Source organism: Odocoileus virginianus, chromosome 3 (assembly GCF_023699985.2).
Source record: "Odocoileus virginianus isolate 20LAN1187 ecotype Illinois chromosome 3, Ovbor_1.2, whole genome shotgun sequence".
In the NCBI taxonomy this organism is placed as follows: Eukaryota; Metazoa; Chordata; class Mammalia; order Artiodactyla; family Cervidae; genus Odocoileus; species Odocoileus virginianus.
Genome location: NC_069676.1, coordinates 3189429 through 3201906, shown reverse-complemented (window position 1 = coordinate 3201906; position 12478 = coordinate 3189429). Strand labels below are relative to the sequence as shown.

Here is a 12478-nt window from a genome sequence, read left to right as displayed (position 1 = left end):
GCCTCACCTGAGTCGCCCGTCACGCCGCAGACTGGGCGGCCCCGCGCCCGAGACCCACGGCCGGGCGACCACGGCGGGAGCAGAAGAGCGTCTGGCAGCGCCGATCCGGAGCGGCCCGGGGAGGCCGGGAGGCCGGGAGGCGGGGTCCTGCCGCCACGCCCCCGTCGCGGCGTCCCGCCCCCACCACCTGGGCGAGCCCCGCCCGGTCCCCGCCACCTGGAGGAGCTTCGCTTCCGCAGCCGCGGTGGGGACAGGGGCGTCCGGAACCGCAGCTCCCCGTTTCCTCTCCGCCTCGCGGCCCCTCGGCCGCCCCTCTCTACTTCCGGCGCGGGACCCCCACCTCCTGTCCCCGCACACCTCTCGCGCCTGCAATTGTGGGCCTTCGCGGGGCTGGCCGAGAGTTCCCACCGTGACCTGGCGCCGCCCGGGCCAGGGTCCGGGAGGTCGCACGGTCCGCGCCCCCTCCCCGGCACTCCCCCGCCCGCTCCCTCGCGTCCAATCCGCCGCCGAGTTCCAAGCCACGCCCTGATCCGACCCCGCTCCTCAGCCCGGACCCCAGCCCCTCCTTGGCTTCGCCGGCCGAAAGCTACCGCATGCCTGGCCCCAGCTGACTGTCCACTCGCGCTCAGGTTTCTCGGAATGCCTCCCTTCTCAGCGCTGTTCCCTGCCCGGCCCACGCCTGTGGCAGCCCTGGACTCCCACGTCCCAGAGCACACAGCCCTATTGTCTCGGTTATCTGCACTTTGTTTTAAGTGTTTGATTTCGCAGGACCGCATCGCATGCGGAGCTCTGGGAGGGCCGGCCCGTGTGACTCAGCCCGGTGTCCAGGCACAGCCTCTACCCCCTGTACGTGCTCGGGGGTGTTCTGAGATGAAAATAAGAGGTCTTTGGCTTCTGTGGTCGGTGAAAATGAAGCGGAAGGCTGCTGCCTCACTGACCTCTCCTCTGTCACCCTTCCCCAGCAAAGAAAGACACTCAAGGATATAAAAGACACAGTTTATTCAGAGGCCACCAGACCCCAGGCACCACCAGGATGCTGAGTCTGGGTTGCCACACCCTCCAAGATCTGGTCATTTGGGATCAGCTAAGGAAGCAGACAGAGATGGGGGAGTGGCCACAACCAAAGTAGCAAAAAGCACCCCTGTCTCAAGGATCCCATGACCTATATTGACCCTGAGTAACCTGTGAACCTGAGTGGCCCTGATGCTTGACATTGACCTGTGTTTTGTAGAGGGTATCCTGGTACTGCCAAAAGGGTTTTAGTTCTCCGCTAGGCCATGTAGTCTTTCCTCATAGGAACTCTCCAGACACCCCAACATTTAACTCCTGGGAAGCTGGGCCCATCTTCTCAGTCCTGGCCTTCTTGATCAGAGCGCTGGAATAGTCAGAAGTGGTCCTCGGCCTCCTCAGTTTGGGGGTCTGGGCAGCAGGTGGCCTGGGGCACAGACTCACTGTGCAGCTTGGAGAGTAGCCGGGCTGTCTCCTGGGTGATCTCAAAATGCTTGGGCAGCGGGGTGCGGCGCAGAGGGCTGTCTTCACGGGTGCTGGCGGCGGGGCTGGGTCCTCGCCTCCGCAGGCTCCCTTGGGACACTGATGTGATGGGGGTCTCCTCGGACAGTTTGGAAGCCACCAGGGCCAAGCCAGACAGCTGGTGGGTGACAGGCCGCACACCTCCCCGGGAATACTTAACTGGCTGGCGGCTGAAGTGGCCACGGGGCTGTGTCCCCAGGGGTGAGTCCTCAGGCCCTTGGTTGGACACTGTGGGATAGGGTGGTCAATGCTAAGCACCCCAAAGTCCTCTGGATGCCACCCTCCATTGTCATCACTAAGTCCAGCAACCCCAGGGCAGGAGCAACCCCAGAACTCTGGGCTAACCTCCAACACACTCACCTTCCCCTCCCTCATTTTTGATGTTTTCGGTTATTTCCTCTTCCTGCTCACTCTGCAGAGTTGAAATCTGTAAGAAGAAACCCAGGAGTGAGACCTCCAGCAATAAAATCCCAGTTCTTGGAGACTCTTGAACCAGCAATAAAATCCTAGTTCTTGGAGACTCCTGAACATGCCAAAACTCCTCTTTGCAGTTTTGTTATTTGGGGAGAGATGATGGCCTTAAGAGTGTACTGCTTGCCCTCCTGAGAAGAGGTGCCATTAATCTCAACTGTGGGCTCTGTAAGGTGGGAATGCCTTTGTTCAGCAGAGGTTGTTGGTAGTTAGTCACTCAGTCATGTCTGACTCTTCGTGACCCCATGGACTATAGCCCACCGGGCTCCTCTGGCCACAGGATTCTCCAGGCAAGAATACCGGAGTGGGTTGCCATTCCCTTCTCTGGGGGATCTTCTCGACCCAGGGATCAAACCCAGGTCTCCCACATTGCAGGCAGCAGAAGACCAGCCTGGAAAGTGACAGCCATCTCTCCATTAGGAAGGGGTGAACTACTGATCTCCATCCTGCTATACTTTCCGCAATTTCAGGCCTACTTTTTTAGCTTATCTGTGTACCTTTTAGTTTGTCCTTTAGCTAAATGCTAATAGCAGCTGGAATGCTCTCTCTGTGTCCTGAGCACTTTCTGAAGTTCTGAGTCCCACACCTCAATAGCAGCCCCTTTCCCAGCTACAGGGGAGAGCCAAGCTCTCAGGAATGGTGAGTATATCAGGACCTGAGGGACAAGAGGACTCCCTTAACAGTCCCATCTATATATGGTTTTCACTAACAGTATGTACCTCTTAGGGCAATTGCTATGTAAGCTACCTGCACTGTAGGTATGCAGTCAGTGGAGGCTTGCACACCCCTCTCTGGCCTCACTTCCTACCACCTTCCCCTCACTCATTCATTACAGCACAGGGCTGTTCCCTGAACACATTAGGCATGGTCCCACCTCAGGGCTTTTGTACTGGCTGTTCCCTTTGCCTGGAACACCCTTTCCCTGATCCCCACCTGGCCCACTCCCCGCTACATCCTTCTAGTTTTTGATCAAACTCATCTTCTTCAGGGGACCCACCCACAGCATCCTATTACTGTTACAAACTGCCCACCACCTCTCACCTTGGTGCCCTTGATGTCTCTGACTTTACCCAACCCTTTCTTCTCTTTATAGTCATCACCTTGTAACATCCTATATAACTCTGTATGACTTTGTATCATATATCTTGTTTATTGTTGGTTTTTCCCTCACTAGAAAGTAGGCTAAAGCGACTTAGCAGCAGCAGCAGCGGAAGGTAGGCAATCAAGAGGGTGGAGTCTGAATATTTTGCTCACTGATATTTATGTAATGCCTAGAACAATGCTTGGCACACAGTAGGTGTTCAATAAATATTCTGTTGAAGGAATCAATAGTATTCATGTTAGGATCTCTGCAAGGCTATACCCTGTTGTTATTTCATTATTTCCCACCTCTCCATTCCTTACTTCTCCTTTCAGGATGAGTGCAGGGTCAATAATAAAGGAGGAAGGGAATGAAATAGACAATTTTAAAGGGGAAGGAAGGAAGGAAGACAGGAGAGAGAATGAGAGGATTACATGGAGAGAAGGCTCTCCCCATGTCTGTGGCCCAGCAGGTTCCTACCTCTGGGATCGTGGCCTCGGGATGCTTCTCCAGGGCACTAAGGAGCATGGCGTCTGGGTCCTGGTCTGAGGCGAGGGATAAGGGCAGGGGGTCCAGGACAAGTTGTAAGTGTGGTGGCTGGAGGCTGGCTGGGAGGGTCACAGGGGGTGGGCTGGGGTCTCGGGGCAGGGGCTCAGTGGCCAGGAGGAGCTCGTCAGCCCCGAAGATCTGCTCATAGTGCACAATGAGGAACTCGATGAGCTGAGCCTGGTGTGCGGAATCCAGCAGACAGGTGATAGGTCCGGCACCGGCTGGCCCTGGACCATCGGGCAGCCGCAACAGCGTTGGCCCAAATACAATGCCCAGGTTGTTGGCAGACATCTTGTTGTCCTCATACTGTGCAGCCACCCTGGGGACAGCAGGAGCAGAAGGATCAGGGCACAGAGTGTCTGATTACTGGTCACTGGGTAGGACCTACAAGCCAGGCTAGTGGTGACTTGCTCAAGGCATGGGTAAGAGGTCCTGGTCACTGTTTGCAACCAGCAGCCACAAGCCTGGAGGTGGGGGTCAAGGGTCAGCATCCAAAGTCAGGAGTCATGTATTAAGTTTCAGAGCTCAGAAAACACATATGAAGGTCAGGAGTCAGTGTCAGGGGTCAGTGGGCCCATGTCTAAGGAAGGCGCAACAGTCTGAGCCTGAGGTCAGAAGTCACGTGTCAAGATCAAGGACAGTGCACACCTGAAGAGATGGGCCACCAGGTGCCGCAGGGTGTTGTAGTTAGAGTCGGGCAGCTGTGCCAAGAGGGTCTTCAGCGAGCGGATAACCTCAGGGCCGGGGCTGGGGGTCCCAGGGTCGTGCACAGGGTCTGCATGCAGGGTCTTAGCCAGAGAGATGAAGGCATCGTAGAGGTGGAAGGGGACCACGGGGTCAGTGAGCTGGGGGTGGAATGGCAGGGGGGATATGGGTGTGGGTGGGCTGCAGAGGGTCCCCAGCCTGAGCCCATCTGGCCCATGAGTCCCAAGCCACTGAGCACCCACCTCCTGGAGGAATCGCTTGAGAACGCTCGAGACATCATGAGGTGAGTTCCCTGACAGGTCAACCAATGCTCGGCCATTCTCAAAAGCCTGGCACAGCCGTTCCACGCGGACCCTGGACCCGCTGACCCGATAAATGCCCTGCAGGGCAGGGGTGGGAAGTGGACACCCGGCTTGCAGTCTGGCCATTGAGAGGGCTGGGTCACTACTGGGGGTGGTCAAAGGTCAAGGCAGCACCTGCACATTCAGCGCACGCTGTTCTATCTCGGCCGTGCACCTGGTGATCACAAAAGGCACCTCCTCTGGGAAGTCCCTGGGCAGCTGCAGGAAGTTGACCCCAAAGAGGGGAGTCCGGGCTGGTAGCCGCTTATGTCCACAGAGGATCAGCAGAGTCTCGAGGCAGCGCTTGTGGCAGGTCAGAAAGCACTGAGGAAAGGTCACAGGGTCAGGAAGGTCATCAGGGGCCGTGGGGGAAGAGAAGGTCAGAGAGACCCTCAGGGCGCAGGGGGTTCCCAGGGGATCATCAGAGCAGGGCAGGTCTCTCACGGCAAGGTCTTAGGAACCTCAGGTCAGGGAGACGCCTGCGGCCAGAGAGGCCACTGGGGTCAGCAGAGGTCACGGGGTCGCCAGCCCGGGCCGCACCTCCTCGCACTCTGTCCCGCTGACCATGAAAGCCTCACACTCTCGGCACTTGGCTGGGCCCCGCAGCCGCCGCAACCGGTGGGTCTGGGCCGCGTTGGACAGTATCCACTTCTTGAAGGGGGTCCCTGGCCCGTTCTCCAGCCCATCTCCCAGGTCTGCGGGGAGGGAGACAGGGTCAGAAGTGCCTAGTCCATCCCCAGCCCACCTCCACCTGCTTCCAGCCTCACCAGGGTCTCGCTCCTCAAAGTCATCTGAAGACTCGGTGCCTATGGATGACACTTTTACCAGCCGCCTCGTGCCAGAGCCTGGAGTCAGGTTATAGAGGTTGAGGGTCACAGAGGTCATGGGGGAGGCTCCAAGGCTAAGGAGACCTTCCTGGTCTTCAGCCTTCCCAAAGCACCCACGAATGCCCTTGGGGAAAGGGTCAGAGGTCAGGGGGGTCAGACAGGTCAGGGGTTAGGGGCTGAGGAATAGGTCAGTAACCTGGGGGTAGCGGTGGTTCCAAGTTGGATCAAGAGAATGGGTCAGAGGTTGAGAAAATAGGTCAGGGATGCAGGGAAGGTCAGAGGTCAAAGAAAGAGGGTTTGAGTTTGGGGGTCAGAGCCTGGCCAGGGGCCGGAGGATGGTCCCACCTGGACTGGAAGTGGGAGAGTCCTGGGAGCGAGACTCGCTGCCGCCGCCCACGCTGTCCACATCACTGCCCACAGTGGGGCCCAGAGCTGCTAGGGAGGGACAGGTCGGTCAGGCGTGGCCTCCCCAGCACCGCTCCTGCCTGCCTTTCACTGTACTCACCCTGCCAGCCTGTGCCTGTGTCCTCCCAAGGGCCTGGCTCAGCTGCACTCTCATCCAGCTGTGGAGGGGGTGCTCCAGAGAGCTTCTTTCTTGTGTCCAGAGGGGAACTGAGAGGAGAGGTTGGAGGGCTCTGATAATCAGGGAGCTGGCCTGGGATTGACATCACCCCGGCATCCCTTTTAAGACCCAACTTCAAGGACTTGGGTCTGCAAGCCCTTATGGCCATGGGCATCATGGCCCCCAGTGCAGTAACCCCAAATTCCCAGCCCTCCCACGACTAGGACAACCCCACCCAAATGCCTGGTGCCGCGTCTCCCTGGCTTCCCATCCGACCCTGCTCCTGGGGACCCACCTGTGCGTGAACTCCTGGAAAGAATAGGCGGCTGGCGGGGGTGGTGGGGGGTAAGGCCCTAGTGCCCTCACGAACTCTTGGTATCGCTGGCCAGGCTCGAAGGGCTTACAGCACTCAGCCAGGGCGGAGAAGGCGCGGGGGCCACGCTCTGCCTGAGCGCCTCGAAGCCCGAACAATCCCAGGGTCACCTGTGGGGCGGAGCCCGCGTGTGAGAGGGGCGGAGCCCCGGAGCCTGGGGCGTGGCCTGCCCCTGCAGCTGGGCTAGGGGGTGTGATCAGAACCCGGGTGGGTCAACCTCGGGGCAGGACCCCTTGAGTGGGGCCGAGAAAGGAAGTGCTGGCAGGGTCTGGGGGCGGGAACTGGCTGTCCAGAGAGACGGAGCGAGTCCTGGTGCCCCGGAGGCGGTCTAGGGGCAGGTGGGGCCCAGCGGTGCTAATGAGCGTGGCGGGCAGGGTCTCACCCGCCGCAGCACTTCGTCCCCCTGCAGCACCAGTTTGCGCACGTGGGACACGATCCGCTGCTTGGCGGCCTCCAGTTCCTGTTGCCGCGCGTTGGCCTCTCTGACGCAGGCCTGGTACAGTGCTTCGGCCTCCTGCGCCTGGAGAAACCGAGGCAGGGAGCGTGTATGGGAGAGATGCGTGGGGCTGGGGGTGCCGAAGTGCAGTGGGGCACGGGGCGGAGTCCCCACCTTGGCCTGGGCCTCTTCTCGAGAGCGTCGCCGCCGTTCCTGCTGTTTGTTGGGGCCCGGTGAGGCCTGGAGAGCCAGATCTTCGGGCGACACCTGGGAGCGCACCCGCAGCTCCTCGCTGCGCTGCATGTAGTGGAGTTGGGCCCGCCGCAGCGCCTGCACCGCCTCGTTCTAGGGGCGGAAGAGGGACGGGTCTTCAGGCTTCTTCATCTCCTCCCGCAGCCCGCTTTCCCAGCTTGCAACCCTAGGCCTCACCATTCGCTTCTGCTCTTTCATCCACTGCTCCTTGAACTCCTTCCGCCACTTCTCAATCTCAGTCCGTTTGGCAGCCAAGGGCTGGGAAGGATGGGGAATGAGGAACGCTGCCCGGGTTGCTTGGTCATCCCATTTACCCGGGCCACGTGGCTTTCACGCGCTGGACCCTTTTCTCCATCAGCACTCTCTCCTGGGTCTTCTCCCCCAGATTTGCCCTGCCCCACCCCGGTGGCCTCTCCGCAGAGTCTCGGTGGTCACCTCCATCCTTTGGGTCTGGAGCTGGGGATGCCAAGGCTCTCTTCCTTAGTACACTGGGCATCTTACCCCATGGCCCGCAGACAAACAAAAGCACAGTTTTGCAATCGCACAGGAAGCCTGGTTTGAATCTCTGCTGGGTAACCTTGGGCAAGTTGTGCAGCATCCCTGGTCTCTGCTTCCTCATCAGCAAATGGTGCTGATGGTAATGATGCCTTCCCAGATGCTTGTAGAGAAATAATGCATGAAGGGCCCCCTCACCTGGTAGTAATCTCTTTTCTGCTGGGTCAGTGTCTCCATGGCCAGGCTTCCTAGGCTGAGGTCGTGCTCCAGAAACAGGAGGTAGATATACTGCAGTGACATGTGGCTCTGCGGGCGGGGAGAGGCAGCTGGTGTTAGAGGATGCTGAGGATCTAGGGGGCGTCCAGCTGGGATTCTGAAGGGGTTGGGCTCTGGGGCCAGTTCTGCTCAGGGCTACCTGCTGCTGGATTGACACCTTGCCAGCCTCGGCAATCTTCATGATGTTTTTGGCAAACTCCAGCTCTGGGGGTAGATGGCAGGGGTGTGAGTCAGGCAGGGTGTGAGCACTGCAGGGCCCAGGGCAGGGCCCAGGGCAGGGCCTGAGGAGCCCTCACCATAACTGGCTCTCTTCTCGGTCCAGGCGAGCAGCTCCTTGACGTAGCGGCTCCAGGTCTTGGCGTAATCCAGAGCTGCATCCACGCCACCCTTGGTTCTGATGAGCTGCAAGTCCAGCTCCTCCCCTGGGGCAGATGGGTGGACCTCTGAAACTTCCCTGAGCCCTCAGACCAGACCAGTGAACCCTGTTTACATCCTATGGCTTCTCCTTATCTAGGTTGCGACCTTACATTGATTCTCCACTGAGACTGGGGCTCCCTGGGGACACGGGTGCGCATCTGTTGGGGGCACTGCCACGTCCCTGAGCACGGGACAGGCTGTTGGTGATGGAGGACTCGTTTCTGCCCCCATGCTTCTGGCCCCAGAGCCCCTACCTGTAAGGGGTGCAGGATCCTCTGGGGAGGGGCCACTCCAATGGCTGGTCTCACTGGCCTGAGGGGTGGGGGGAGACAGCATTCAGGAACATGCAGTGCAAGTGCCTGCACCTTCCTCAGCCTCTCCTCTGAGGCCCCCTTCTCCCTGTCCCCTGGGTCCCGTCTCTCACCAGAGTGGCTGTGGGGTTCTTGTCAGGTTCCGGGTCTCCTGAAATCACAGTGTCTCCAGCCAGCATCTCAAGAGTCCTGGGAGGTCAGGGAATCAGGATGCCACCCTCCACCGAGTCTGTCCCACCTAGGGTCTGGGGACCCCAGGGTAGTTTGGGGATGGTCCTAGATATCACCTCTGTGACATCTGTCGTATCTGGGGGTCCTGAGGGATAGGACTTTAGGGAGGGAAGTGAGCTGCTTTTTTAAAGAAATTTAAGATAGAATTTGAAGGATACTGGGTAACTCTGGGGTTTAGAGCAGGATTATAAAGTTCTCCAATGTTTTAAGGGATCACAAGGGTCACAAGAAGGATACGTGGGGCCCCTAGGATCACGCTAGGGGTTGCCGGTGGATTTAGGGGGTTGAATTTGGGGATATTCAGGTGTGTTGAGTGCCCTCGCTTAGGCTTCTTGCGTTATTAGGTCAGTGCCTCCAGAAGTTGCAGGGTCCTAAAGGGGCTTTGGGCATCTAAACGGCCAGGGATTTAGGGATCCTGGCAGGATTTGGGGTGACTCAGGCTCAGACTCACACGCTCCCCAGGGAGATTTCGAGGTTGTCCAGGCTCCGGAAGATGTCACTGTACCTCTTCCTGCTCTCAGGAGCCGGGGGTAACCCTTGGAGAAGGGAGTATCACACATGGGCGAACAGAAGCCTCTCTCCACCCACCACACCTTGGCAGGTTGTTTGGAGGGTGAGGATGGTGAGTGGGGGTGAGGTGGGGGGATGGAGGGAAAGAGAAAGAGAGAGAGAGTTCTGGTCTCATGGGGAGTGCAGGGTGTTTGAGCTGGGATGGCGGGAGTGTGGGCTTGGGTGGGACCTGACTCAGGACAGGCAGATGAACTCAGGCACAACCCAGCACAGAGACCGCTGCTTGGAGAAGCAGAGACACCCACACATGCATGGGCCTAGAAGCAAAGTGACAAAACAGATGTCCTAGATACAGCCACACTGTCTCCAGGGACAGAGACAGCTTGACAATGGAACCACATGGACCTCAGGCCAGACAGATGGAAATACACGTGGGATAGACCAGCACAGGGCCTGCGGCAGAAACACAGACGGGCAGATTGAAACCCGGAGCGGCGTAAAGACCAAATGACACTCAATATGCAAATCAGAGACACAAAGACTGGCGGAAACAAAGTCGGACCTCGCCACGTTTCTGCTGCAGGCACCCCCTTCTAGGGGGCGCAGATCAGCATGTTCCCCTCCCTGGGCAATGGAGTGGCCGGGTGGGGATCCTGCCGCGGTGCCCTCTCCATCAGCAGTCGTGACACCCTGCCCCCATCACAGATATCAGAAGCAGAAGCGGCCACTTCCCCTTCCTGGGCCCCCTCCCCCAGACATCCGGGTGAACTCCTAAGGGGGAGGGGGTCAGGGGCTGGTGTCCCGGGCCCCCTCTCAGCTTGGGAGTCCCCACAGTGGAGGATTCCCGGGTCCTCCCCATTCAGGAAATCCTCTCCCAGCTCTCTGGACAGGTAGGAACAGGCGGGGACCCTCACTGATTCAGGAAGTAGGATACGGTCGGGAGAGGCCCCTCGAGGATCACGAGTCCCGGACCGCCTACCCGGCTCCGTTGAGTCCATGCTCCGGCCCTAGGGTCGCTCGGCTAGGAAGGAATCGCGCGCCGGCGCCGCCGGGGCCCAGCCCCGGTTTCCTGCCTCCGCCGCCGCTGCCGGGGTTCCGCGCGGCCCCGCCTCAGAAGGCCCCGCCCCCAGCCACGCCCCTGCTGGTAGGCCACACCCTCCAGGCGAAGACACAGACCACGCCCCCTGCCGGAGTGGCCGGGGGGTGCACTCAGGACCTCCTGAGTGACCGGCCGAAACACCATCCCGGCCAGGGTTTCCTCTTCCCAGATCTTTGTGGGCCCCCTAACCTTAGCATACTCCCCTTACAGTGAGCCCACACAGTCTGCCTGGCCAGAGGAGCCTGTCCCAAATGTTTCCCGTTCTACGACCCAGGGACACCCCTGCCCATAAGTCTCTTGGAACTCTGAACCCATCCTAAACTGGCTGGGGCAATGAGAGCCCCCTGGTGGTGGTCTGATGTTCTGCCCCATTCCGGTTGAATTTGAAGTCCCCGAAAGCTGAATAACGAACTGATGCTTTTAAAACCGTGGTGCTGAAGACTCTGGAGAGTCCCTTGGACTGCGAGGAGATCAAACCAGTCGATCCTAAAGGAAATCAGTCCTGAATATTCATTGGAAGGACTGATGCTGAAACCCCAATACTTTGGCCACCTGATGCGAAGAACTGATTCACTGGAAAAGACCCTGTTGCTCGGAAAGATTGAAGGTGAGAGGTGAAGGGGACGACAGAGGATGAGATGGTTGGATGGCATCACTGACTTGAGGGACATGAGTCTGAGCAAGCTCCGGGAGTTGGTGATGGACAGGGAAGCCTGGTGTGCTGCAGCCCATGGGGTCACAAACCGAGTTGGACACAACTTGAGCGACTGAATTTTGGGGGACAGGTTGGGACCGGTTGAGGGACCGGTTTTCTGGAAGACGATTTTTCCATGAATTGGGGGGGCTGGAGCAGGGGTATGGTTTCAGGATGATTGGAGAGCATTACATTTATTGAGCACTTTATTTCATTATTACATTGTGATACATAATGAAATAATTATACAACTCATCATGATGCAAATCAATGGGAGCCCCGAGCTTGTTTTCCTGCAACTGCATGGTCCCATCCGGGGGTGATGGGAGATACTGACACCTGAAGTGTGTTGCTTATGTCCAGTCTACTCTGGAATCTCATTTGGTTGCTGTCACTGCAGAAAACCCTGCTTCACAAAGATGAGATAGAACGGAAATGGAAATGGAAGCAGGTTTTTCAGTGCTTTTGTGGCAATCGCAGGATATTCTGCTTTGACTTTAATCTAGAACACGTGTGTGTGCTAAGTCATTTCAGTTGTGTCGGACCTTATGGACTATAGACCACCAGGCTCCTTTGTCCATGGGATCCTCCAGGCAAGAAGACTGGAGTGGGTTGCCAAGCCCTCCTCCAGAGGATCTTCCTGACCCAGAGATGGAACTGATGCCTCTTATGTCTGCTGCATTGGAGGCAGGTTCTTTACTACCAGCGCCACCATGCCTGCAAGTGTTAGTTGCTCAGTTGTGTCTGACTCTTTGCGACCTCATGGACTAGTGCACCAGGCTCCTCAGTCCATGGAATTTCCAGGCAAGAATACTGGAGTGGATTGCCATTCCTTTCTCCAGGGGGTCTTCCTGATCCAGGGATCAGATTCTTTACCATCTGAGCCACCAGGAAAGTCCATCCAGAACATACAGAAATTTGAAATTATCTCAAACATACTTTTAAGGCCACCGTCATTTTTGATCTCAAGCAGTTAATCCTTTTCTAGCATTAGAAAAGTCAAATTCTATTTGACAAAGTCAGTTCACCTGGCTTTTTCACAAATGGGTTGAGGATCCATTCCTTCCCAATTTGGGGGTCTTCTGTGGTTGGGAAGTATTGCTCAAACTCTTGAAAGCTGCAAGGTGATCATTCATCAGCTGGGAGAAAGTAGGCCCTGGCTCAGTCCCTTTCAAAATCTCTGCTAACGTTTGAAACATGTCAGAAATCCCCAGTGTTCACTCGTTGCCCCCATAATTCTGGTGTGGGTTTGAATGCAGCCGCTTTATCTGCTGACCTGAACACAGTTGTTTGCCCCTAAAGTGACAGATTGAGTTCG

At 57.6% G+C, this 12478-nt stretch overlaps 1 protein-coding gene across 5 annotated transcripts; it reads right to left on the bottom strand.

The window, feature by feature from the left end:
• Positions 1-982: 982 nt before the first annotated feature.
• On the bottom strand, positions 983-10474 carry GMIP (GEM interacting protein). 5 transcript variants are annotated; one of them, XM_020910506.2, is made up of 21 exons: positions 10347-10474; positions 9309-9393; positions 8740-8815; positions 8570-8627; positions 8195-8320; positions 8038-8102; positions 7821-7928; positions 7305-7385; positions 7050-7220; positions 6822-6959; positions 6362-6549; positions 6010-6116; positions 5850-5939; positions 5445-5522; positions 5218-5372; positions 4813-5001; positions 4579-4716; positions 4280-4476; positions 3563-3950; positions 1891-1957; positions 983-1758 (listed from the first exon to the last, which is right to left on the bottom strand). In XM_020910506.2, exons 1-21 carry the CDS (start codon positions 10363-10365, stop codon positions 1385-1387), a joined length of 2898 nt encoding a protein of 965 aa, XP_020766165.2. In that variant the 5' UTR covers positions 10366-10474; the 3' UTR covers positions 983-1384. The 5 variants fall into 5 exon arrangements, with proteins under 5 accessions (XP_020766165.2, XP_020766166.2, XP_070317229.1 ...); XM_020910507.2 differs by having other exon boundaries at positions 5850-5936; XM_070461128.1 differs by having other exon boundaries at positions 8740-8955; positions 9309-10057; positions 10347-10447.
• Positions 10475-12478: the final 2004 nt, after the last annotated feature.